The sequence below is a fragment of the Dunckerocampus dactyliophorus genome, chromosome 12 (assembly GCF_027744805.1).
Source record: "Dunckerocampus dactyliophorus isolate RoL2022-P2 chromosome 12, RoL_Ddac_1.1, whole genome shotgun sequence".
Lineage (NCBI taxonomy): Eukaryota > Metazoa > Chordata > Actinopteri > Syngnathiformes > Syngnathidae > Dunckerocampus > Dunckerocampus dactyliophorus.
Genome location: NC_072830.1, coordinates 14,269,338 through 14,295,411, shown reverse-complemented (window position 1 = coordinate 14,295,411; position 26,074 = coordinate 14,269,338). Strand labels below are relative to the sequence as shown.

Here is a 26,074-nt window from a genome sequence, read left to right as displayed (position 1 = left end):
TACACTGTTCTCTTTACTTGTCTTGCTTGCTTGCTGCTGTAACAAGTAAATTTCCCCGCTGTGGGATAAATAAAGTACATACATACATACATACATACATACATACAAGAAGCAGATAAAACAGAAATGGCCGTCTATTAGGTGTACAGATGTACAACAACTACCACACGCTTGGAATATAACCTTCACAGCCAGCAGGGTGGTCCTTTCGCCTGGACATCCTTGAAAAGCTCATGAAACGACAAAACAAGGACACATCAGGGTCTGGCACTAGACTGGCAAAACACACATAATGAATGACTGGCTCACAATATTGCATAGGTTTACTCCAATCTGCCCAAATAAAAACTGTCTGAAACGACAGGAATAAACATATTAGCGCTATACTTGTGTATCGGATGCCATTACTGTATGTATACCTAATGAAGTGGTCCAGTGAGTGTGCATTGGGGTTCTTTGGTACCACTTTTCTAACATGTATCACAGGCACCACCCACAATACAGTTTATTATCTTCCATTTCTGACTATAATTGTAATCATTAAATGAACTATGCTTCACTGAAATACGTAATTTACCTTATTTTCTCAGAGGGATCGTTGTTGCTGTTACTTCAGAATAAAGCAGTAGTTGTACTTTGCATGTTTGCTTCGGCCCAACCCCATCACGACTGAGAGGACAAGTGGGTGGGTGACGACAGCTTGCACATCGTCAGCTGGACGACCCCCACCGGTGGCGAACTTGGAGCGGCCAACTCAGCTTGGCGAGTCCGCTCCACATCCCCAAAAAACGGAACCCAAAGAGATGACGTCCTTTGCTTCTCCCATCTGCTTTTTCGTGAGGTTTGACTGGATTTCTTGTCAACTTAAACCAAACGAGTCTCATTGGAGCAGTTAAAAAGTAGCAGATAAAGGAGACAACTTCATCTCCGGGAAGATGTCAACGACGCACCCCAACCACAGCCACCTCTCGGCGGACACTATCAGCCAAGCGGACCCATCGGAGGTGGAGGGGCGCATCCGCATGCTGCTCTTCGCTCTGTGCGTAACCATCGCCGCTGCCACCTTCATCGGCGGCGTTTACTCGCTCCTCTCCCTCCTGCAGATGAGAAGGAAGACGTCCCTGAGTCTCATCGTGGCGTCCATGTCCGTGGACGACCTGCTCAGCGTGGTGCCGCTCTCCCTCTTCATCCTCCTGCAGTGGGAGCGGGACGGTGGCTCAGCCAGCCTCTGCACCCTAGCCGGGCTCCTTTACGTCTTCCAAGGGGTTTCGAGCAACATGAAGGCCTGCCTGATTGCTGGCTATACTTTTTACGTGACCAAGAGGTTCGGGGTGCTGCGCTCGGTCCGCCGCCCGCTCGGGGTGATGTGGGCCATCGCCGGCGTGTGGGCGGTCAGCCTGGCCGTCAGCGTGTTGCCTCTGTGCGGTTGGGGCAGCTTCGCGCAGGCTCCTTTGGGCTGCTTTCCGGAGAGTGATAGCTTTTACATCCTGCTGCTCTTCCTCTTGTATTCGCTGTGCTTTTGCGGCTTGCTGTTCTTCTTCCTGTCCCTCACCTACGAGCTCCTGTGCTCCAGAGAGCCCCAGAGGAGCGTGCAGTGTGCTGGCTACCTGGGGGACATCCGCTCGCTCTCCCGGGACAGCCTGGAAAAAAGTTTTGGTGCCTACAACGAGCTGAGCCCGAGTTCGTGCGGGACGATCTGCGAGCTCAGGGAAGGGAAGGAAGGAGTTGCCAGGTGCCCAGGGTCCGTCTGTGGTCAGATGTCAGCAGCTGTGGGGGACACCCCTGTGGTGTTTGCCCAAAAACGCTTCTCCATGATTCTGGCGGTTGTCAGGGTTACTTTGTGGATGCCAATGATGGTAAGGAGCAAGACAAACACTCCCACAAAAAGCACAATAGCAGTCTTTAATACATTTAATCCTAATCCAAAATAGCAAACAAGTGTTTATTTCATATTAGAATGTACATTAAGGGTACCTTTATTTCTCAATAATGACCCTTGAACTGAAAATATGTTATTTACAGCTGTTTTCATCATGTGGGTTTTCAATTTTACAAATTAAATGTAACAGCGGTCGCCCATGCAATCCAGCCCTGCACCCGCCCGTCCACCCATCCCCAAGACGACGAGCTAAAAGCCCAAGCTGTCAACTTGAGGTGTCAGGGAGTGAGGTCTACGAAGGTACTGTCGCACAGCCACACTGGCCGGCGTCCGTTACGCCCATCCCCCTAAACCTCACTCTCATCCGGGTCATGGCACCAATGTAATGCAATCCGAGCCTGCACCCGCTGGGCCTTGAATCCCACTAAATGAGACCTGAGCAGTGCTAGCCAACGAGCTAAAAGCCCGAACTGTCGACTCGGCGTCCAGCGCGGCCCTTAAGGTGTGAGTTTTACCAACGTAGTGTCGCACAGCCACACCAGCGGGCATCCGTGACATAAAGGTACAGCATCCCTTAGTTTAAACAACGTATATAACCTGACTTGGCCCCCAAAGCAAGCAGATTGTAACGACAAAATGTAAAAACAAATACCTTGATCTGTACATTTTTCCCCATGCGTACCAATGGCTTAGCGGTTTTCAATGTGAGGCCAGAAGATTTCAGAGAAGGTGCAGCAGCTTGAGAAAAATAAAGAACAGCTTACTTTACAAACCAGCTGAGCTCGCATCAGTTATGTTTTTGCTTACGTACAAATATATGCCAATAAAATAAACATGCAGACCTGCAGTGTACAAAAAAATAATCTTTTTTTTGTTTTGGCATCTGAGCGCTAAGAACGCTTTATTTCTGAAATAAAGCTTTATTTCCGCATTAGCACGTGTAAGGAGACCTGCGGATTGAAGACTGGCTCGTCTGCAGAGTAAATAAAGAATATTGGATCATAAATGCCACCCAGCCTGCAGACAACCCTGGGCAAGCAGAAACCACATTACTTTCAACACAGAAAATGATTAATATTGGAAATGAGTACGTAAATACATCTGTCTGCAGATTTTGATTTCACACAGATTCAAACTTTAAAGCATATTGACAGCAATGATAACAGCTCAGAGCTACTTTCTGTCTCAGTCATTTAGATATAATGTATTTCTTAATGGAGCAATTTCAACACGGAACTCAACATAAGGTGCACCTGCACAGTCTTGTGAGGTCCAATGGAAAACATTTTAAAATGTCGCCTTTGTGTAGACAAAATGCTCAACTCACTGTCATCTAACACTGTCATATTTTCCCCTTGTAACTAAACAGATCTCAGTATGATGTACTGTATGTATAAAGCCACCATAGTGTGTTTTTGTACTTTTTTTTTTTTACTTTAAGACACATAATCATTAGACATGCAAACCCCCAATATAAAAAAAACATCTCAGTGCTGATGAAGAACCAGCTTGATTCCCTCTGTATTCCTTTGCTTCTTCAACCTTATGCAGCTTCAATCAGCAGCTCCTCGGCAGTGAATTCATTTCCTCTTCCTTTTTATTCATAGACTTTGGTGCTGGTGCGCCACACAGCCAACACGCGCAGCTCCTCCTTGGAGACTCTCAGCTTCTTCCTCACGTTGCTGGCCCCTGCGGTGACGCCGCTCTTTGCGCTGTCTAAGCGCTGGATCCACATGCCGTGTGGCTGCTTCATTAACTGCAACCGTGACCCAACGCAAGACCCCTCAGGTAGGTAGTCAATGCCTCGCGTAATCAGTGGGTATGTTGTCCACTATTGAAGCATCACACCACAAACAGAAACCTTCTTTTTTCCTCCACCAGTAAAAAAGAAACTGGTGCCACTAGAAGAAATAAGTGCCGCACCCCAAATAGAAGCCTTATTTTACACAACCACTAAAAAATGCAGGGACCACCAGAACAAATAAGCACCACACCCCAAATAGAAGTCTTCTTTTTCCCCAGTAGTAAAAAAAGAAACAGTGCCACTAGAACAAATAAATGTGGCACCTCTACCAGATGTCTTTTTTCCCCCCACCAGTAAAAAAGAAACAGATGCCACTACAACAGATAAGCACCACACCCCAATAGAAGGCTTTTTTTCACCTCCACCAACAAAACAGGTGCCACTCGAACAACTGACACACCTCAAATAGAAGCCTTTTTCCCCCATCAGTGAAAAAGAAACAGGTGCCACAAGAACAAATAAATGCGGCACCTCCAATCGATGTCTTCTTTTTTCCCCCACCAGTAAAAAAGAAACAGATGCCACTACAACAAATAAGCACCACACCCCAATAGAAGGCTTTTTTTCACCTCCACCAACAAAACAGGTGCCACTCGAACAACTGACACACCTCAAATAGAAGCCTTTTTCCCCCATCAGTGAAAAAGAAACAGGTGCCACAAGAACAAATAAATGCGGCACCTCCAATCGATGTCTTCTTTTTTCCCCCACTAGTAAAAAAGAACAGGCGCCACACCACAAATAGAAGCCTTCTTTGGTGCCACTAGAACAAATAACCACCACACCTCAAATAGAAGCCTTTTTTTCCCCACAAGTAAAAAATAAACTGGTGTCACTAGAACAAATAAGCACCACATCTCAAATAGAAGCTTTTCCCCCACCAGTAAAAAAGAAATCGGTGCCACTGGAACAAATAAGCACCACACCCCAAATGGCAGCCTTTCTTTCACCTCCACTAAAAATATAGAGGGCACTAGAACAAATAAGTGACATAATTCAAATAGCAGCCTTTGTTTTTCCCTACCATTAAAAAATAAACCGGTGCCACTAGCAAAAATAAGTGACGTACCTCAATTAGAAGCCTTGCTTCCCCACCAGGAAAAATAAATAAGTGCCACTACAACAAATAAGTACCACGCTTCAAATAGAAGCCTTCTTTTTTTCCCCACCAGTAAAAAAGAAACAGGTGCCACTAGAAAAAATAAGTACCACGCCCCAAATAGAATCATTTTTTCACGTCCACTAAAAAATACAGACACCATTAGAACAAATAAGAGCCACACCTCACATAGAAGCCATTTTTCCTCACCAGTATAAAAAAACAGGTGCCACTAGAAAAAATAAGCACCACACCTCAGATAGAAGCCGTCTTTTTTCACTTCCACTAACAAAATGGGTCTCACTACAACAAATAAGTGCCACACCTCAAATGGAGGCCTTCTTTTTTCCTCACCAGCAAAAAAAGGAATATGTGCCAATAGAACAAATAAGTGCCACGCCTCAAATAGAAGGCTTTTTCCCCATAAGTAAAAAAGAAACTATTGTCACCAGGACAAATAAGTACCGCACCCCAAATAGAAACCTTCTTTTTCACCTTCACTAACAAAACGGGTACCACTAGAACAAATAACCACCACACCTCACATAGAATATTTTTTTTCATCACCAGTAAAAAATGAACAGGTGCCAAATGCAAATAATGTCTTCTTTTTTCCCTCACAAGTAAAATACAAACTGGTGCCGTTAGAACAAATAAGCACCACACCTCAAATAGAAGCCTTTTTTCACCTCCACGAACAAAACGGGTACCACTAGAACAAATAACCGCCACACCTCAAATAGAAGCCTTTCCCCCCCCCAGTATAAAAGAAACAAGAGTCACTACAAGAAATAAGTGCCACACCTCAAATGGAGGCCTTCTTTTTTCCTCAGCAGCAAAAAAGAAATAGGTGCCCCTCGGCTATTCTAAATACCTTTATGTGACTGATTTGTTGCATTCGTGCTGCATTGTGTGTAAAAGACATGGCATCTGTAAAGCTGAAGGTGGACTATTCCTTGAGTACAATTTTACTGAGATTGTATTACTGATCTGTGTGTAATAAATGTTGTGTACAATAAGCACACTAACAGTATTCTAGACGAGAGGCTACAGTGTGAACACTGCAATTACTGTCAAATCTTTTACAGGCTTGAAAAGAAGATTTGAGTTCAACCTTTCCCTCCACAAAGGTTGCAGAGTGTTCAAGCTATCCCATGTCCCCGTCTCTCCCAACACCACACTGGCCGAGAAGCCGTCTTATCACAGCCTCTTCAACAACGACTTTCCCAACGCCCGTCTGGATGCACTCGAGAGCGGTGGGCTCTGCAGCTTGGGGCCTAATTTGAGTTTCAGCACCACACTCCCTGTGGACAGCTCCTCCCATGCAGACCTTTTGCTGGAGGCTGTTGCTGGTGGGGGAGAGACGCTGGCCGATTGTCCTCCACTGCCCCGTGATCACCACGGAGGTGTAGAAAGTTTCCACGACCTCCCCTCCTCGCCACTTAATCACCGGGAACAAGACCACCATCTTACAGACACCTCGTCGGTGTTCGAAGCCTCCGAGAGGAGGCTGTCACACGAAGAGTGCCGGAAAATTGAGCTGACAGATTGGGAATGGTGCAGGAGTAAATCAGAGAGAACACCCAGACAGGTACAAGCACTGTTCGCACGGTCCGTTTGTTATTCTGACACCGAACCATTTAATGAAGCAATTTGTAGCCGTCGTTTAGGGCTGCTATGAATTGATTTTCTCCCCCCAACACTCACTCAAGTCTGATGCCTCTTTATACTGGTATAACAATTGTTACATTGACATGCCATATATCATGATATACTACCCTAAAGACCATTTACTAAAACCACTTAGCAACACAGGACCATAAACTACATGGCTTTTAATCTCCCTTCATGTGTTTACACTTGGGCTAAAAGGAAATTAAAGGCTGTTTTATGACAGTGCAAATGTAGTTGTTATGATAACCTGTACACATGCAGGTAGAATTACAAGCTGGTGGTCTTAAGTTACGTTTTAAGGACACAGTATGCACTGAGGAGTAAAATAATACTCCGCAGCTACTAGCCGCTATAGAAGCTGCCTCTGTCTCCTCAAATCATGCTCACAGGTTGCTTCTTTCCATGGTTAAAGGATTGCTGAGATTTATTTGCGAGATAGTCATTGTATTCTCCACAATACAGCTGCCTAGCAAGGTTTGTTGGTGGTCACAGTGTGGGATGTTTTAGCATTTAGATGATGTGATGCAACAGTCTTTGAATTCTTTTCTTTTATATTAGGTTATCTGTCCTAAAGCCCTCAATGGGTGGTGAGCAGTAGCGTAATGGAGCAAGATTCAATACTTTAGTAAAAAATGTCAGCCTGTCAGTCTCCCTATTTATGTTCCTGGCCAGTGTTTCCCCAGGGGGTGGTCACAATAGGTTTGTTGCTGTTGTTGTTGCCCGTTAGTGCTCATCAATGGCCACTCTTTCCGCAGAATGAGACAATTTTTGGGAGAGAGATTCAGAACATTGTTGGAAGCAGATGATGTTTAGAGCAGGCCTTTCTAGTTTGATATAGAGTGCTTTTTTCCCAAACACTTTTCAAACCAGTGGACCTCCCTATCCAGAATTTGGACATTGTAGTCCTCAAAGAAATGCCCCTTAGTTATGAGATGCAAATGACCTGCTAAGTCAAAGAAACTGTTCTCCAAAGTTGTGCCATGCGTTTGTATCAGGGTTGCTTGGTCTCTCTCTTGGAACGTAGAGGTATTGCACTCCTCACTACACTACACTGTATAAAAAACATTGCTAAGTTTGCTTCTCAGGATTTTGTCCTTGGGCTGAACCAGCTTTTGTCTGAGGGTGTTGGTGGGTTTGAAATTCATCAGTATGTTATGTTTGTAGAAAATCCTTTTGAGTTTCTCTGACAAAACAGTCACATAAGGGACCATCACATTCCACGTTCCTGGTTCTATCCTCAGGCTTGGGTGTTACAGTTACGGTACTCACAGTTACGAAGAGCCTTCCTGATGTGTGATTGTTCCTTCTGTCTTCTGTTGTCGGTGGTGGGGCTCTGATAACCCCTACTTTGTGTTCTACTGTGTGATGGGCATCAAAGGTACTGGTCTGTGTGGGTAGGTTGCGTTCTCTTTGGTCTGTGTGGGTAGGTTAGGTTCTCTTTGGTCTGTGTTTGAAGTCTTCGCGAGTCATTCTTTGCTGTTCTTGGACTGCAAAGGGCAGGGAAGGATGCAAGCCTCAATATAGAGGTCGACAGAAAACCTATCCACACAGACCAGTGCATGCTCTTTGACTTCAATCACCCACTGGAGCACAAGCGAAGGGTTATCAGAATCCTCGAAGACAGAGCAGAGAAGATTCCTACCATCGACAATGGAAGACAGAAGGAATAGACACACACGAGGAAGGCTCTTTCTACCTGTGAGCATCCTAACTGGGCCTTTGTCAAATCTGCCAGGAGAAGATGGGCCACTACACTGAGCCTGAGGATAGAAACAGGAGGTTGTCAGAGAAATTCAGAAGGATTTTCTCCAAGCATAACATGACGATGCATTTCAAACTCACAAACACCTTCAGACAAAAGCTGGTGCACCTCAAGGACAAAATCCACAAAGGCAAATTCAGGAATGTACAGTGTAAGTGTGCATATATAGGAAAATGTAGAATGCATCTTTTTTATGTTTTGTGTTTCAGATACCTTTGGGGTATCTGAAATGGTGTATCAGGTGAAGATATGAGATATAAATCATCTCAAGCAACTTATCACCAACGCCATTACAAGCATAACTTCAACTGTGCTAATCAAGTTCATCAACAGTGGAAAACGCAAATTTATATGTGTTTTTGAAACAATGGTAATCATATAGAGCACATTATATACTGCAAATAAAAATGGTTAAGAAACATGAATGATTCTTTTTCCTATGTACGGAAACTTATGGCCCACCCTGTAGTTTGTGCAGTGTAATGAGGAGTGCAATGGCCTCTACATTGGAGAGACCAAGCAACCCTTATACAAACGCATTGTACAACAGAGGAGAGTAGTTTCTTCAGCTCAGGGTCAGCAGTTCATTTGCAACACAACAAGAAGGGATGTTTCTTTCAGGGCAGTGATGCCCAAATTCTGGATAGGGAGGACTGCTGGTTTAAAGCTATTTATTCAAGCAACAATGTTAGTACAATGTTAGTACATCATTTAACTGGGAGAGTGGTTACAACCGGTTTTGGCACCAGACAGGTGAACGACCTATTGTTATGTAGAACGGTTGTTCAAACACTAACCTGCCCCCTGAAACAGGTCATCTGAAACCCCAGCGAAAGTTGGCAAAAACACTTTGAAACTCACCTCGGCTATGCTTAGTTTAGCAGAGCATTCTTGTGTGGCTGTGTGTGTGTGTGTGTGCGACTCAGGCTGTATGAGTGTGTTTACACCATGTCGTGGTTTACCGCTTGTTAATGTAAGCAAGCGTTTCAGGACGCCCGGTGATGTTGTGCAAGTTCTGAGTGAAATAAGGAGGTACAGTATGTTTATTCTTGCAGCCAGCTCACCTTAATCATCAAGAGACATTCTCAACACTCACAAGACATTTCCGGCCTTCAAAATAAGAGCGCTATGTGCGACATACTGTCTGATTGTGCAAAGAAAATAAGGGTGTCATGAAAAATAACTTACATTAATAAGGTAATTGGAATTGCGTCAGCGACTACGTCTTTCTTAACTACAAACACGGGCATTACGGTTTGTTGAGGATTTTGTAGCAATGTGTGCAGAGGCTAACATCCTATTAGACGGTTTCTAAAATACCGAGCAAATTTATGCATTGATGTATTGCATCAGTAAATGTTAGGATTTTTGCATTTAATTAACGGACATTTTATTCACTAGCACAAAAAGCACACACTCGATGGTGGTAAAAATAAGTGTAAAAGGTAAAAACATAAATGCAAAAAATTTGAACAAAAAAAATGAAATTTTGGAAAAAAATAAAACAGCCTTTTGGATGAAAGGTAAAACGTCTTCAACAGTCCATTTGCCTTGAATCAACCTTTGCAGATTACCATGACTTGGATGACTGAGAATCTACACAAACATTACATCAGCTGCCAGTCAAAACCAAATATTCATTATATGCTGCTCCACAGAGTTCAGCTCACAGTTGGGCTCAGATCTATTTATTGACTGTGTGTTTTTGGGGGAGTGGTGTTCAAGTCTATATGAATTAGATTTATTCACTAGGGGCCAACAATGTTTTTATAATTGAGGTTTGGTCTGTACACAGTATTACTACTGGGGGGGGGACCAATAATTGAGGTCTCCGATTCAGCGTTTTTTCATCCATCCATTTTCGATACCGTACCCTCATTAGGGTCACGGGTGAGCTGGAGCATAGCCCAGCTGACTTCAGGTGAGAGGTGAGGTACAACCTGAACTGGTCTCCAGCCAATAGCAAGGCAGGTTTTTTCATTTATTTCCTCAATGAAGTGGAATAGCAGTGGTGATGTTTTATTCAAGATTCAAGATTCAAGATTCAAGAGAGTTTTATTGTCATGTGCATGGCAAAACAGCAGTTATACTATGCAATGAAAATCTTATTCTGTTCATTCTCCCAAGAAAAGAAAGAAAACACAATAAAGAATAAGAATAAGAACATAAGAAACATAAACATATATACCAATAAATTAAGCAACAACAAAAAGAAGAGACATTAATACAAATAAATATACAAATAAATAAGTAAGTAAATAAATAAATAAATAAATAAATAAAGTGCTATGTGTGTGTGTGTGTGTGTGTGTTGCGTGCGGCGTGTGTGAGTGCTTCGTTGAGAAGCCTGATGGCCTGTGGGTAAAAGCTGTTTGCCAGCCTTGTGGTCCTGGACTTCAAACTCCTGTAGCGTCTGCCTGACGGTAGGAGTGTGAATAATGAGTGTTGTGGATGTGTGCTGTCCTTGATGAGGTTGTGTGTTCTGCGTAGGACTCTAGTTTTATAAATGTCTTGCAGTGAGGGGAGGGCTGCCCCAACAATGTTCTGTGAGGTCTTGATCACCCGCTGGAGTGCCTTCCTATCACGTGTTGTACAGTTACCGTACCAAACAGTGATGGAGGCGGTAAGGACACTTTCGATAGTGCATCTGTAGAAGCAACTCAGGATTGTGGTGGACATGCCAAATTTCCTCAGTCTTCTCGGGAAGTACAGTCTCCTTTGGGACTTCTTCATAATTTGTTGGGTGTTGTGAGACCAGGTGAGGTCCTCGCTGATGTGTGTGCCAAGGAACTTGAAGGTTTTCACCCTCTCCACCTCAGTCTCATCAATAAACAGGGGTCTATGCGGCTCCTTTTCCCTTGTTCTTGGGTCGATGATCATCTCTTTAGTCTTATCTGTATTGAGAAGGAGATTGTTATCACGACACCAAGCTATGAGGTCCGCCACTTCTCTTCTGTATGATGTTTCAACACCACCAGTGATCAGTCCGATGACTGTAGTGTCTTCCGCAAATTTAATGATGCTGGTGTTGTTCTGGGAATGCAGTCGAACGAGCACGTAGCTTAGCCCTTACATCACAGTTCATCCACTGTTTTTGGTTAGGGTATTTTCTGTAATACTTGGTGGTGGTAACAGTCTCTATGCATGTGCTAATGTAGCCAGTAACAGCAGAAGCATATTCATCCAAATCAACAGTACAATCTTCCCTCCCCGCTGCAGTTTTAAACACATCCCAGTTTGTGCAGCCAAAGCAGTCCTGAAGTACTTGATCAGTTTTATGCATTAAATATGAAAAGAGCATGCAGTTATGGTGAGTTTAAGCACGTCAACACTGTTAGTGTGATGTAGATATTCAGTCAAACACACACACACACATACTACATATCTGCTCCACTGGAAAGTCTGAGATGTTTTGGTGTGAAAATCACCAGAGGGTGTACAATCAATGGAGCATGCAACTCTAGCCTGGCTTTGGCTCACGCTTTGCATCACGTTTAAATGAAAGGTGCTCACTGCGGCCTTGTGTGCTGTACGTACTGCTGGTGCGTCCTACTTTTGGCTGTAATGAACCCTCCGGCTAGTACTACCTGTGCTCTCATAGACACACATACCACAGTTCATACATCACATAATTTGTGTTGTATACTGTAATTACCTTCAGCATGTGTCCACCATATACACCACCTCCAATAACCACCTCCTTTTCATGGAAAAATTCTTGAAAAACATATACATACAGTACAGTGAGAGAGTCTTATGCCACCATTATTTACATTTTTTATTGTTAATGTATTATTCATTATTTTTATTAACAACCTTTTTTAAATGTATCATTTTAACACAGTAAAACAGTAAATAGAAGGATAGAGAATACGCAGCATTGCACTAAATGTAGAACTTCATAGAGGGGTGGCACACTTGATGAGGATAAGGGGAATGTATTCTTACCGTCTGGATTCACTACCAGACCAATAGAACACTCATAATGGCACCTCCCCTGTCTGTTTATTATCCTCCATTAACCAAGAAGTGGCCTGCTTACTAACAAACAAACAAACACAAATACGTTCAACAATTGTTTGTTTTTCCACATTTTGTTAGCAATTCAGCCTTGGCAGAAGTCTTTGCTCTATAAATTGACATTCTAGTTATATGTGGTCATTAAAGTGTTGCTAAAATTAACATATCTAATGGTGGACTAAGACTTTTGCCCAGTGCTGTAAATAATACAATCCTAATCAACATGTTAAAACCAGTTGAAAAATAACAAGAATTTACATTTTGCACTGTTGGATCTTGAGGAGGTTTTAAGTAGAGTATGTTTTTTTAAGTAAGCGATTTATTGCAAACAAGCATTAAAATGAAATAGGCTGTTCATCAGGTGATCGAAAGTTTAAGAATGCAACCTTTAAAAGGCAAAATCTTAGCAAAAACGTGGACCGAATGTGATTTAGTGTCAGGTATTCACACTGTCATGATCTCTGGATGGCAAAGGCAAAAAAGCTTTCTCTCTTTGAACACAGTGGGATTGTTGAGCTGCATAAGCAAGGCCTCTCGCAGCACACCATTGCTGCTGAGGTTGGATGCACTAAGACACTCACTTGAAACTTCATCAAATATCTGAGGATTATGGAACAAAAAAGTGGTAGACCCAAAAAAATGCCACTGGCCCTGATCGATTGGCTGCCTGTCAAGACACGGGACCATCCTCGGCTCAAATGAAGGTTGTTACTGGTACCGAGTGCAGTCCAATAACCATCAGACACCATCTGCAAAAGAAGGCTTTTAAGAAGAAAAAATGTTTTCAAAGGCCTCGCCTCCTTCAACACCACAAAATTACCCGTTTAGAATTTGCAGGAGAGCACCAAACATGGGACATTGAAAAGTGGAAGAAAGTTTTATTCTCTGATGAGAAAAAATGTAACCTTGACGGTCCTGATGGCTTCCAACTTTACTGGCATGACAAGGAGATCCCACCTGAGATGTTTTCCACACGGCACAGTGGAGGGGGCGCCATCATGATCCTGAGCGTCAGGTTGTGCAGGGGCGTCACACGGCAAATGGCTTTGGGGATGGATAGCAAGGGACGTTTACAAAAATGGTTATCAGTTCCAGGGCCCCACGGTGGTCTAGTGGTTAGCATGTTGGCCAACACAGTAACAGTCTGGAGATCGGGAAGACTTGGGTTCGATTCTCCCTTGGGCATTTCTGTGTGGAGTTTGCATGTTCTCCCCGTGCGTGCGTGGGTTTTCTCCGGGTACTCCGGTTTCCGGTTTAATCCCACATTCCAAAAACATGCATGTTAGGTTAATTGGCGACTCTAAATTGTCCATAGGTATGAATGTGAGTGTGAATGGTTGTTTGTCTATATGTGCCCTGCGTTTGCCTGTACCCCGCCTGTCGCCCGAAGTCAGCTGGGATAGGCTCCAGCATGCCCCCGCGACCCTAAAGAGGAGAAGCGGTATAGAAAATGGATGGATGGACATCAGTTCCAGACAGTGGATACCCACCTGGAGCAACATTCCCACTAGCCTCCTGGAAAGACTGGCATGAAGCCTGCTAAAGCAAGCAAACCAATTTTTGACATGATTAGCTACTCTTTACAGAGTCCTTTTGTGAGCATTTTATTTCTATTTTAGGCGGGTTTCGAGTTTCGAGTTTCAGCTACGGTCTTAAACTTAAACTTTTGATCAGTTGATGAACAGCATATTTCACTTTAATGCTTATTTGCCATAGATTGCTTACTGTAAAGATTTTTTGCCTCCCTCCCAATTGTTTCGTTTTGCATTTTGAAGCTTTGCTTAGAACCTCCTTAAAATCCAACAGTGAAAAATGTAAATTATTTAAATTTTTCAACTGGTCTTAAAATTTGGATCACGAGTGTATTATGAAAAGCCCTCATAGAACGCCTTACCGCTACTAGGTGCCTGCTACTCTCTGTAGTTGAGTAAACAAATAGCCCGGCCACTATGAGGAATTACAAGCTCAAAAATAGAAAACTGAGAAAAAGAGTCAATGGCTCTGCAGCCCTCCCTCCCCCCCTCGGGCGAGTAGCAGCAGCTTATTTATCCTCACATGCAAGCTGTGCAGACACACAAAGCCATGCATCACCTACAAAGTTTGTGATTTATGGTGAGCCTGGCTGTGTTTTGCGGCTTATTAGCAGGCTAGATGTCATTATCCATTGTCTCTCTTCCTTACTGTCAGCCCATCTGGCCTCCGGCCTCCACGGAGAGAGGTGGAATTAAAGCTTAAAGACATCTTTACCCTCTCCTTGACTTCAGACTCGGTTTGTGAGCGCTGATCCGGTAGGCATGTTCGCCAGCCCCGCTCCCTGGGGGCGGTGGGGGCTTCATTGTGCATTCAGATGCAGCAAAACAGAAGCCGTTTTTCCTTTTGCGAGTACGTCCATTCATGTAAATAGATGCTGTTCTCACCGGTGTGGCAAGGACAGGTTACGTTGAATAAGGCAAGACTGGCAAGACATTATCAAACTATAATGGACACAGCTGCAGAAAATGCTCCCATCGATACAGGCACGTGTGTATTTGCTCATATACAGGGACCATCACTGAATTATGTACATAATCTAATACAAGAGAGAGATCCAACACAATAGCTGTATCGTAAAAGATCATGAGAAATGCATGGTTGTTCAATTTGTACCGCCAGGTATCCTCCGATTGTCTACTTATTTGTGATGCGCTATAACCTTCAATGAAGGCTGCACCCTCAAATATAATGATTCATAACCATTATTTTTGGCCGATGAATCCCCTCGGTAGCTAAACAGATTTATTTCCCCACAACACGCTCCCTTCCATCTGTGTGCTCATCACGCTGATGGCTTTGAAACATTATTTGATTTACTTGACAACGTGTTCTCAGCATTCAAGTCTCTCGCTCCCTCCCTCCATCTCTTCATCCCCCACTCATTCACGCTAATGCAAAGACACCGACTATTAAGGTAATAGAGTCAGACAGAACAAGACACTGACATCCTCTTTTGTCTCTATAACGCTCGCCATCTTCACAATCATTACACAGAATGCTGCTGTAATGTAAATAATGTAGAGGGCTTAATGACACCTGCTCCCCGTTGTGTCACCACGGGATGCTCCTTTTTTTGGAAATAAAGTAGCTGCAGCTCCATTATTCATAGATAAATCCACAAATGTATAGCCGTTTTGGGCTACAATCAAACAACCTGAACATAACAGAATTGTGGCAATGTAGAAATGAAGGAGCTAAAATGCAATGCTCTCTTGTTGCCAAGCAGGCACTGAACTGATTTATTTATGATTATCATATCCGTGTATGTTTAGACCAAGAATAAAGCTGTTGTATGGTTTTAACTCATAATTACTCTTAATTATTGTGCTTCATTGGATCCAAACTGCTTACATACTGTACACTACACCAGGGGTCTCCAGCCACTTGGCCGCGGCCTTGTACTGGTCTGGGAAGCTTTCAGGTGGAATGATAAAAAAAAAAAAAAACACTTAAAAAAAGACGTATGTGAATAACTGCATCAAATTTTATGTAAATGCATATATTTTAGAAATATGGGCCATTGTCTTATTTAAAAAATAATATACAGTTACAAATCCCATAGTTTTTGCATGTATATGTTGTTTGTTGCGAGCGTCGACCCGCCCTACTTTATTGGACAGTCCTTGAATGCACCATTGTTGGGTTTCTAACTTTCTCCCAAGCTGCACAGACTACTATACTGTACTTTTACCGTTTTTCTTTGGTCCCAAATACTGACACTATGTGGGAATGCACAAAGGCTGAGTTGAAGTTGATTGATGACGTTATTGAGTGCTAATGTGCATATTTGTTGGCGCACAACCTCAAGTTAACTCGTGCTAGCGCACTGCCATTTCCAAACACATCAAACAACGACGTAACAATCTTCTTTCTGAAAAAAACAAAGTCCAGGCTCATACTGGTGGATGGCGGTTCTGTTTTCATTTAGTGCTTTGAATTTAATTTTGTTCCTGATAAATAAATAAATAAATAGTATCAATTAGATCGCTATAATGAAAAATACACAAAATACACACACAATGAGCTATTTTCCATATAAGAAATGTTAGGGGGCTGCGACTCTTTGTCAAAGATCAGGCTTAACTATACATAAGATTTGTAATACAGTTGATTTTATTGTTATTTTTATTTGCATGGTCAGATTCCAAATTTACAACCCGTTGAGGTCTCGAGAGGACAACATTCCCATTGACTTCCGTTATAACCACAATTTTTGAACTCGTTGAAATTAGACTATATAATCATGCATTTTCTAATTTCAGGGTTTCATTTTGTTGAATGAGACTGAGATTGGACAATTTTCACATTGTAGGTGGTGGACTTAATAACATAATAGTCCAAGATGACCATAAAACATTTGCAAACAATGAGTATGACCATGAAAAGCAAAGCAAATATGTTAGTGATATAAAATGAAATAAAATAAAAGTGCACCAGAATAGAACAAAAAAGACATTACAACACATACAGGATATACAAATACTTTAGCTAAAGCAAGGGTCTTTTTGGTGTAATGTAAATTAATCACATGAACATACACTGGACACTGGATACAAAGGACAAAAGTGATGAAGCGAAATTGGAATCATAGTAAAACCACCTGTAAAAGTATTTTATTTTTCTTTCTCAATGCAGAGGTCATCCGCCGGTCTGTCCATCCCACTGTGCGCCTTCCAGGGAACAGTATCTCTGCAAGCCCCCACAGGGAAGACCCTCTCTCTGTCTACCTACGAGGTCAGCAGTGATGGACTTAAAATATCTCCCAACAATGCCAAGAAGGTAAAGCCCGCAGGCACTTCACGCTCTCAATTTTTAGTTTTGTAAAGAATAAAGACGCTGTTTTGTGAGGGAATTTTACACATAAAATATTTTATTATTGTTGTGTTGACATGCATCATGAATGGAAATGATGATTAGATAAGCTAAGATTAATATAGGTTTTCTGTACATGATGAATAAAGGCATTAATGAACAAAATATCGGCTCACACGGACAGGCAAAAACAAAGACCAAAGTCTAACTGTATCATCTGAGCTTAATAGAACCAAAATTACTAATCATAAACAGCTGCACTCCACAGCTCCCTCTAACAATAAGTAAAGGTAATGCACTCAGCCCCAAACAGGAAACAGATGTATCAAAATAAAAGCAAAGAACAGGAACTAATGGGAGAAACAGAGATAAAGCAAACCCAATGTATAAGTACAGTACAGTACATGACAGTCCTACAGGAGGCGACCGGATTTTGGCATACCTTGGGGCTGGAACAGACGTGACCGGATCTTGGCCTGCCAGTGGCAGACGATTGACGCACACATCCCATAGTTGCCGGTGAGGAGGATGACGACCACGAACCACAGACCACAACAGCAGGTGTCAGGAGGTGTCAAGATCTGCAGTGGAGTGGGAACAAGAGGAGACGGTACCTTGGCCTGCCTTGGACCTGGAAGAGGAGACTACTCGACCTTGGCCTGCGTTGGAGCAGGAAAAGGCGGTGACCAGACTTTGGCCTGCCTCGAGTGGGAACAAGAGGCGATCGAACCTTGGAGCAAGAACAGGAGGTGACTGGACTTTGGAGTGGGAATATAAGAAAATGGGACCTCGGGCAGGCGTGGCGCAGGAGCAAGAGGGGACTAGAACTTGGGCTGGCGTGGGACCTGAGCAGGAAGACGAATTGTGACCCAGAGAGTTTCTGGAGCCACAGGACGGGAACGCCACTCTCCTGCTGCTGCTGAGAATCCAAAGCCGGTGTGTTCTGTTATATGTTCAGCTATTATTTGGGGTAATGTTACCCCTGGACATGGTGGCAAATCTGAATAATAAATAATAATAAATGAAGAATAAAGTCTAAAATGAGCAACATATCAGCTCACACAGAGCAGCAAACATCAAATAACAAAGTCTTTACCATAAAGAGGAGGCCTGGAGTGGAACAGGAAAAAGCAGGCCTTGGCCCTGCTGTCGTCCCTCCAGTCCATGCGGCGGGGGCGCACGCCCAACGGCACTCCGCCAGTCCTCTGTCCACCCCCACCCTGTTTTATTTTGGACTTGGGAACGTCTGGGAGCAGCATAACAGAGCTATGTCTTTAGGTTAGTTTATTTCAATTTTTCCTGTATTTTTGGTGGTTCACGTCAAGCTCCAATGGTTTGCAGGGAGAAGAACTAGCCGTGACGCTGTAGCATCATGAAGCCTTTACTTTCACTCTTCTGTTGATTTGGACTTTACTTTTTTCCACTAAATGTGAACTTATTGTTTATTAAAGACTCATGGTGGCGTAACACTAAACCAATGCAGAACACAACACTTGCTGTAGGCTGTTATCAGAAATGAATGATGATAATAATGTGTTTTCCTGTGTCCTTATCTCCTGGTGGCCTACAGGTGGAGGTGTATCGCTCCAAATCAGTAGGCCATGAGCCCAGCGCAGATGACAAAGCACCCGAATGCCAAGCAGGCGATGTGAACATCAGCGGCATCAGCATGGGACTTGATATGGGAATGGGCATCGGAGCCGGCGTGGGTGACACAAATGTCAAGATCCACCTGGAGGTGCTGGAGATCTGCGACAACGAGGAGGCCATGGACAGCGTCTCCATCATCTCCAACATAAGCCAGTCCTCCACCCACGCCCGCTCACCCTCGCTGCGTTACTCTCGCCGAGAAAACCGCTTTGTCTCCTGCGACCTGGGGGAGACGGCATCCTACTCGCTGCTCATCCCCACCACCGGCAATCCCGAGGTTGAGGCCATCAACATCACTATCCCCGATACGGTGGAGGCGCATCGGCAGAACAGCCGTAGACAGACGCAGGGAAGCTCGGGGTACCGTGAGGAAATACAGCTGCTCAATGAGGCATACAGGAAGCAAGCTGGGAACACAGAATAAAATATGCGAAACATTTTTGAATGACCCAAAAGTAGAAAGACACTAAGTAGAGCAAAGACCTCCAACATGGCACACATTTTTCTGTTTGTTAGTTAGTAGACTGGAAACTAAAACGAGCAGTATCTCACAAGCAAGACCCAGGGACAGTACGATAGAAAGTAAACTTGGATATACTTTACAGCGGGGGTGTCCAAACTGCAGTAAGGGGCCATTTGCAGCCCACGGCTGTTTTGTTTATTGGCCCGCAGCACATTCCAAAAGTATAATTTAACAAGAAAATTACAAATCAGCAGTAATTTTACAAGAATAAAGTCCAAATATGATGGGGATAAAGTCGTATTTTAAGAAGAAAAAAAAATCACAATTTTAGGAGAATAAACTTGTAATATTATGAGATAAAATAAGGTCATTTTAGTAGCATTGAGTTGAAATTTTCAATTTTTTTTTTCAAAATTGTAATGTAAAAAACAAACAAAACTAAATAAAGTTGTAAGTTTTGGAAAATTAAAAAAAAATCCTATAAATAAATATTACGAGACAGCAGAAATGGAAAAAACAGCTGAAATTTTACAAGAGTAAAGTCAAAATATGAAGAGAAAAAGGGTGTATTCTAACAAGAAAAAGAATTGCCATTTTACGAGAATGAACTTGTAATGTTATGAGGAAAAATAATGTCATTGTTGTAACACAGAGTTAAAATATTAAAGGAAAAAGACTACTTTTGGCAAGATGTAATATTATGAGACCCAGAACAACAATTGCGTTGGGGAAAAGTTATAATACCACACGAATTATAAAATAATATGAAGACATAATATGAGAAGAATTTGTGGAAAATTAGGTTGGGGAAAAAGTCCTAAAGTTATGAGAATAAAGTCAAAATATTATGGAAATCAAGTTACAAGAAGAAACAATAGATGCTAACAAGCCAGTATCAGAGTCGTTCATACCCAACTACAGGGAGCTACACTTCCCTTTGATCGGAGGTGCTAAGGGCAGGAAAGGATTATACCACTACTCTGCCCAGGCTTAGTGTAAGGAACCAATAGGAGGAGGGCGTTGGCACACCAATTCCGCCCACTCTTACTGTATTTAAGGCCTAGGCTACCAGCACTTATTAGTTCGCTGACGAAGCTCTTCGGATGAGGAGCGAAACGTCCGACACATTCTTCACAGAAGTACAGATGACGTCTCAAGAAGCCTTTCCCTCGTTACAAGAAGAAAGATTGAAATATTTGGAAAATGGAAGAAAAAACAGTAAGAATGGGGATAAAAGAGCAAAGAATGAAGTTGATATTAATAATAGTCTTTTTCACCTATAGTACGACAAAGCTGAGATGCAATTTTTTCTTGAAATAAACATAACTTCTCAGCATATCTACATGTGTTGCTTTACAAAATATCAAAGTGGCAAAGTTGCATCCTTTCATTTTTCACTATGCGGCCCTGCCATGGGAAAAGGTTTGGACGCCCCTGCTTTAGAGTAGCCAGTGTACAGCTTGTACAGCAGTATAGTTCTACTATCCACTGAAAAGGAGTCAGCACACATCCATTATTGTCTAATTATCTGGCAACACAAGTGATTACCGAGATAATTGTGTCTTGCCAAAGCTAAGCATGGAGATGGTAGCATCACGGTCTGGGGGCTGCATGAGTCCCGGGGAGCTGCGGTTCCTTGAGGGAAACATGAATTCCAACATGTACTGTGACGTTGTAAAGCAGAGCTTGTGAAACTGGGCTGCATGGGAGTTTTCCAACATAATTAGGAGCCCAAACAGACCCCCAAGATGACAAATGCCCTGCTGGAGAAGGTGAAGGTGATGAAATTTGAAATATCTCACAGTTTGGACATGTTCACTGTGAGGTGTACTCACTCGTTGCCTCTTGTGCTGACTTATTTTCGGAGGACTGTAAATCTCTACTGCTAAGATGGGTTTTAGCGAAGGAAACAGCGCTTCAGTGTTTATATTTTCGCCAGGACGTTCACCTTCTGGCAGCCTGTCACCCCGAAGCGGATGCAGCCGGAGATAAATTGATTAGGACACGGTTTAGGGTGAGGATGTGGTCACATGTCTGACGTCACCCATGCCCGAACTGCGAGGAGAGGGAGGTCAGCTGACCCATGTGTCTGACTCATCCCCCTCTGCAGTTTTTTTTTTTCTGTGTGTCTTTGTTCCAAAATCCGGCATTGAGGATGAAGACTTTAATGATCGTAATGGTTTGTGATGCTGCTGCTGCCACGAGCATTCATACTGCATTTTTCTTTCATGTAATGTAGCCACTCTGGTGATTTGTTTTAATTACACTATGTTTCTCTTTGTGCCTGCTTTACATCCATTATGTATTACACAGGCAGTGTTGCTGCTATCAAATGAGCCAGAGAGACTCTGCAGCTGGAAAAGGAGAGTAAAATGGTCACGAGCCCTTGTGGAATTGGAGACGAGGATGAGGGGACTTACTGTATGGAGATGGGCTTTTTCGCAGTGTGGGCGGCACATGAATGTTCTTTCCAATCGCAGGACTCATTTAAGGCTCACTCCATTCACTTCCCATCCAATCAGCGAGCCGCCGAGGGCCACACGCATACATGCATAAATCCACCTGTGGGATTTTGTAGGTCACATTGTGTATTTTATCACCAATTTCTATTTACTGTGAGCGTCTATCACAGGGGTGTCCAAAATGCGGCCCGGGGGTCATTCCCGGGCCCACTGCTGTTTTTTTTTACTGGCCCGCAGCACATTTTAAAAATAGAATTTAACAATAAAACTAAAAACAACAGCAAAAATGGAAATATTAGCAGTAATTTTACAAGAATGGCGTCCAAATATTAAACGAAAAAAGTTGTGATCTAAGATCTAAGAAATCATGTATTTTTACAAGAATAACATTATACTATTATGAGGAAAAATAATGTCATTTTAGGAGCATAAAGTTGAAATATTAAATAAAAAACTTTTTTTTTTTAAAGTTGCAATATTATGAAAAACAAACAAAATAACAAATTTGTAATTTTTTGGAAAATTAGGTTGTTGAAAAAGTTATAATGAAACAAGAATAAAGTCTAAATATGATGGGAATAAATTAATAGTTACGGGAAGAAAATATGCAAGAAGTTGAAATAAATGGAAAATTGAAAAAACAACAACAACAGCAGAACTGAAAATAACGCCACTTTTAATTACAAAGTTTTAAGAGAAAAATGTTGTACACTTAATGAGAAAAAAGGTTGCAATTACAGTAGATGAGAAAAATGGTAACATTATGAAACACAAAACATAAAAAGTCATAATATTGCGAGAAGAAGGGTGAAATAGTTGGAAAATTTAAACAAAAACTGCAGAAATTTTTAAAAAGCTGTAATTTTACAAGAATAAAGTCAAAATATTAAGAGAAAAAAGGAAATATTTTGTGAAAAATAAACTCATAATATTATGAGGAAAATCATGTCATTTTGGCAGCAAAAATATTCAAGAAAAATGCTAAAAAAGAAATTTAAGTCGTAATATTTTGAAAAAAATAAAATAAAGTTGTCATTTTTGGGAAATTAGGTTGGGGAAAACGTTAGAATATTATGGGAAAGTCCAAATATTATGGGAATATTATGAGAAAAAAATATGAAGATTATTTAAGAAAGTGAAAAACACAACAGCAGAAATGGAGGGGAAAAGCGCAAAGAGTGAAGTTGATACTAATAACAGGCTTTTTCATTTATACGACAAAGCCGAGATGTATTTTGTTTCTTGAAATACTGTATATATAACTTCTTAGCATATCTACATGTGTTGCTTTACAAAAATATCAAAATGGCAAAGTTGCATCCTCTCATTTTTCACTATGTGGCCTTTGCTGGAAAAACGTTTGGACACCCCTAATCTATCAGAACCAAATCTGCCTTCATTTTCCTTGATAAGGAAATAACTATGTGCGTGTGCAACAAATGACAGTAGTTATTCCAAAAACCATTTTAAAATCTCTCGTTGTACGATATGTTTTGGATTGTGTCTTTTATGTGTGTGCGCTTTGAGCAGCTGCTCTTACTTGTAGATACAGTACATCATTTTTAAAGACATCATTTGCAGGCTTCTGAATTGTCCTTTAGCGAGCGCACTTCATCAACTGCGACATGTTCCATCCCCCTGAAGAATGCTGTCGTTAAAGATTCATTAGAGGAAGCTGCCTCTGACTAGACTGCAGAACATTTCTATTTCCATGGCGAGCAGTCCAAACACACAACGCGTACAGTATAGAAGCTCAGCTGTGGTAATGAATGTAAAGTTGACTTCAATGCCCTGCTCTCAAAGTGACCACAAACCATTTCAGCTCTTAATGGTGCCAAAGGTTCCGAGTGGCACGTTCAGACGGTTTCATCTCTCCACAGTGGAGCTGAGTGGAAGTAACTCAATTATCCGCTCACTCTCACTTTACAACGGGATTCATCTTTGCGTCAAATTGTGCTTTGTTGATCAATAAACTCATTTTGCTTGTCGGGTTTGCACATCAGCTGTTTTTTCATTCGTGTCAGCCATACGTTGGCCGTCATTATACTTGTGCTGAGAGGAGAACAGTATGGTGATGACTTCACAACAGCTTTCAGGTACTCTCATCATTTTCGCTTTTCTGATTTAGTCCCTGGTTCCTTAAGGCAGGAGCGTCCAAACTTTTTTCCAGCGAGGGCCACATAGTGAAAAATGAAAGGATGCACTTTGATATTTTGTAAAGCAACACATGGAGATAAGCTAACAAGTTATATATATTTCAAGAAAAAACTGCATCTCAATTTTGTGATATAGGTGAAAAAGCATATTGTTAGTGACAACTTCGATATTTTTTCCCCATTTTTGCTGTTTTTACATTTTTTCAAATATTTCAACTTTCTTTTTAATAATCTTCATAAATGTTCTAATATTATGAATTTATTCCCATAATATTTTGACTTTCTTCTCGTAGCATTATATATTTCCCAAACCTAATTTTCCAAAAATGTAATTTTCGTGTTTGTTTTTTTTTTTTATTATATAATGACTTACAAAAATAATAATAAAATAATTTTTTTCTTAAATATTTTTAACTCAATGCTACTAAAATTAAGTTATTTTTTCCGGATAATATTAAAATAATAATACAACTTTTTTCTCTTAATATTTTGACTTTATTCTCGTAAAACTACAGCTTTTTCATTTCTGTTGTTTTTTTTAAATTTTCCAACTATTTCAACTTTCTTCTTGTAATTTTTTTCTCATAATAGTTAGACCTGATTCCCATAATATAGTCCCATAGCATTTTCCCAAACCAAATTTTCCAAAAATGACAACATTAATTTATTTTGTTTGTTTCTCACAATATACAACTTTTTTTAAAAACATTTTTTTAATATTTCAACTCTATCCTACTAAAATGACATTATCTTTCCTCATAATATTGCAAGTTTATTCTTCTGAAATTGCATTTTTTTCACATTAAAATAAGACTTTATGCTTCATAATTTTCTCTTAATACTTTGACTTTATTCTCGTAAAATTACAGCTATTTCCATCTTGTACATTTTCACCTCGTAATATTTTGACCTTATTCTCATAATATTATTACTTTTCCCCCAACCTACTTTTTCAAAAATGACAACTTTTGTTTATTACTCATAATATTACAACTTTAACGGCTTTTTTTTTCATATTTCAACTCTACGCTACTAAAATGACATTAACTTTCCTCTCTCATTAGAATATGACTTTATTCTTGTAAAATTACAGCTTTTTTTCCATTCATGTTGTGTTTTTTTTTATTTCCAATTATTTCAAATTTCATTCTTGTACATTTTTTTTCTCTTAATTATGACTTTATTCCCATAATATTTTGGCTTTATTCTTGTAGAATTATAACTTTTTCCGCGACCTAATTTTCCTAAAATGACAACTTTATCATGTTTAGTTGTTTTGTTTGTTTTCATACTATTAGGACTTTAAACAAATAATGTCTTTCTTTAATATTTCAGCAACTGAAATGATTTTTTTTCCTCATAATATTACAACATGGGCCACACGGTGGTCTAGTGGTTAGCATGTTGGCCACACAGTCACAGTCTGGAGATCGGGAAGATCTTCGATTCTCCCTTGGGCATTTTCTGTGTGGACTTTGTATGTGAGTGCGTGGGTTTTCTCCGGGTACTCCGGTTTCCTCCCACATTCCAAAAACATGCATGTTAGGTTAATTGGAGACTCTAAATTGTCCATAGGTATGAATGTGAGTGTGAATGGTTGTTTGTCTATATGTGCCCTGCCATTGGCTGGCGACCAGTCCAGGGTGTACCCCGCCTATCGCCCGTAGTCAGCTGGGATTGGCTTCTGCGACCCTCATGAGAAGAAGCGGCATAGAAAATAAATGGATGGATGGATATTACAACATTAATAATTACGACAACTAACAAGATAATTACAAACGTTTTCTCAAAGATTTTGACGTTATTCTTGTAACATTACTCCTTTTTTGTCAGTTTTTGCTGTTTTCTTGTTAAGTTATATTTTTACAATAAAAAAACCTGGTGATGCCCTCATGGATGGACATCCCTTCTTTAAGTTATTTGACAATTTTAACCGTGTGAACGAGTAGAGCTGTAAAATCAGAAGAGCAAAGTTTTCTGAGAAAGGGAGAAACTTGCAGCTTTTCAATGCTGAAAAGGATTGAATAAAAAGCTCTGGCCTTTTTCCTCTTCATGTCAGCCAAGGACTTTCACATCCCACTCACAACCTGAGCGCTTACGAAAGCATCTGAAAAAAAGCATCACTTTGGGTCCTGAACTGCTTGATTTAATCCAACATGCATCGCCTAATATTTGCCAAAGGAAGAAAAAAAGACCGTTTTCACCTGGGGTTTTGTTTTATAAATGAATGAGTCAGCGGGCTCGCTGATTATTTGTATGC

At 41.3% G+C, this 26,074-nt stretch overlaps 1 protein-coding gene across 1 annotated transcript; it reads left to right on the top strand.

The window, feature by feature from the left end:
* Positions 1–729: 729 nt before the first annotated feature.
* LOC129191010 (probable G-protein coupled receptor 149) lies at positions 730–24,029 on the top strand. The gene is made up of 5 exons (XM_054793928.1): positions 730–1,856; positions 3,487–3,667; positions 5,871–6,373; positions 16,907–17,050; positions 18,654–24,029. Exons 1-5 carry the CDS (start codon positions 936–938, stop codon positions 19,155–19,157), a joined length of 2,253 nt encoding a protein of 750 aa, XP_054649903.1. The 5' UTR covers positions 730–935; the 3' UTR covers positions 19,158–24,029.
* Positions 24,030–26,074: the final 2,045 nt, after the last annotated feature.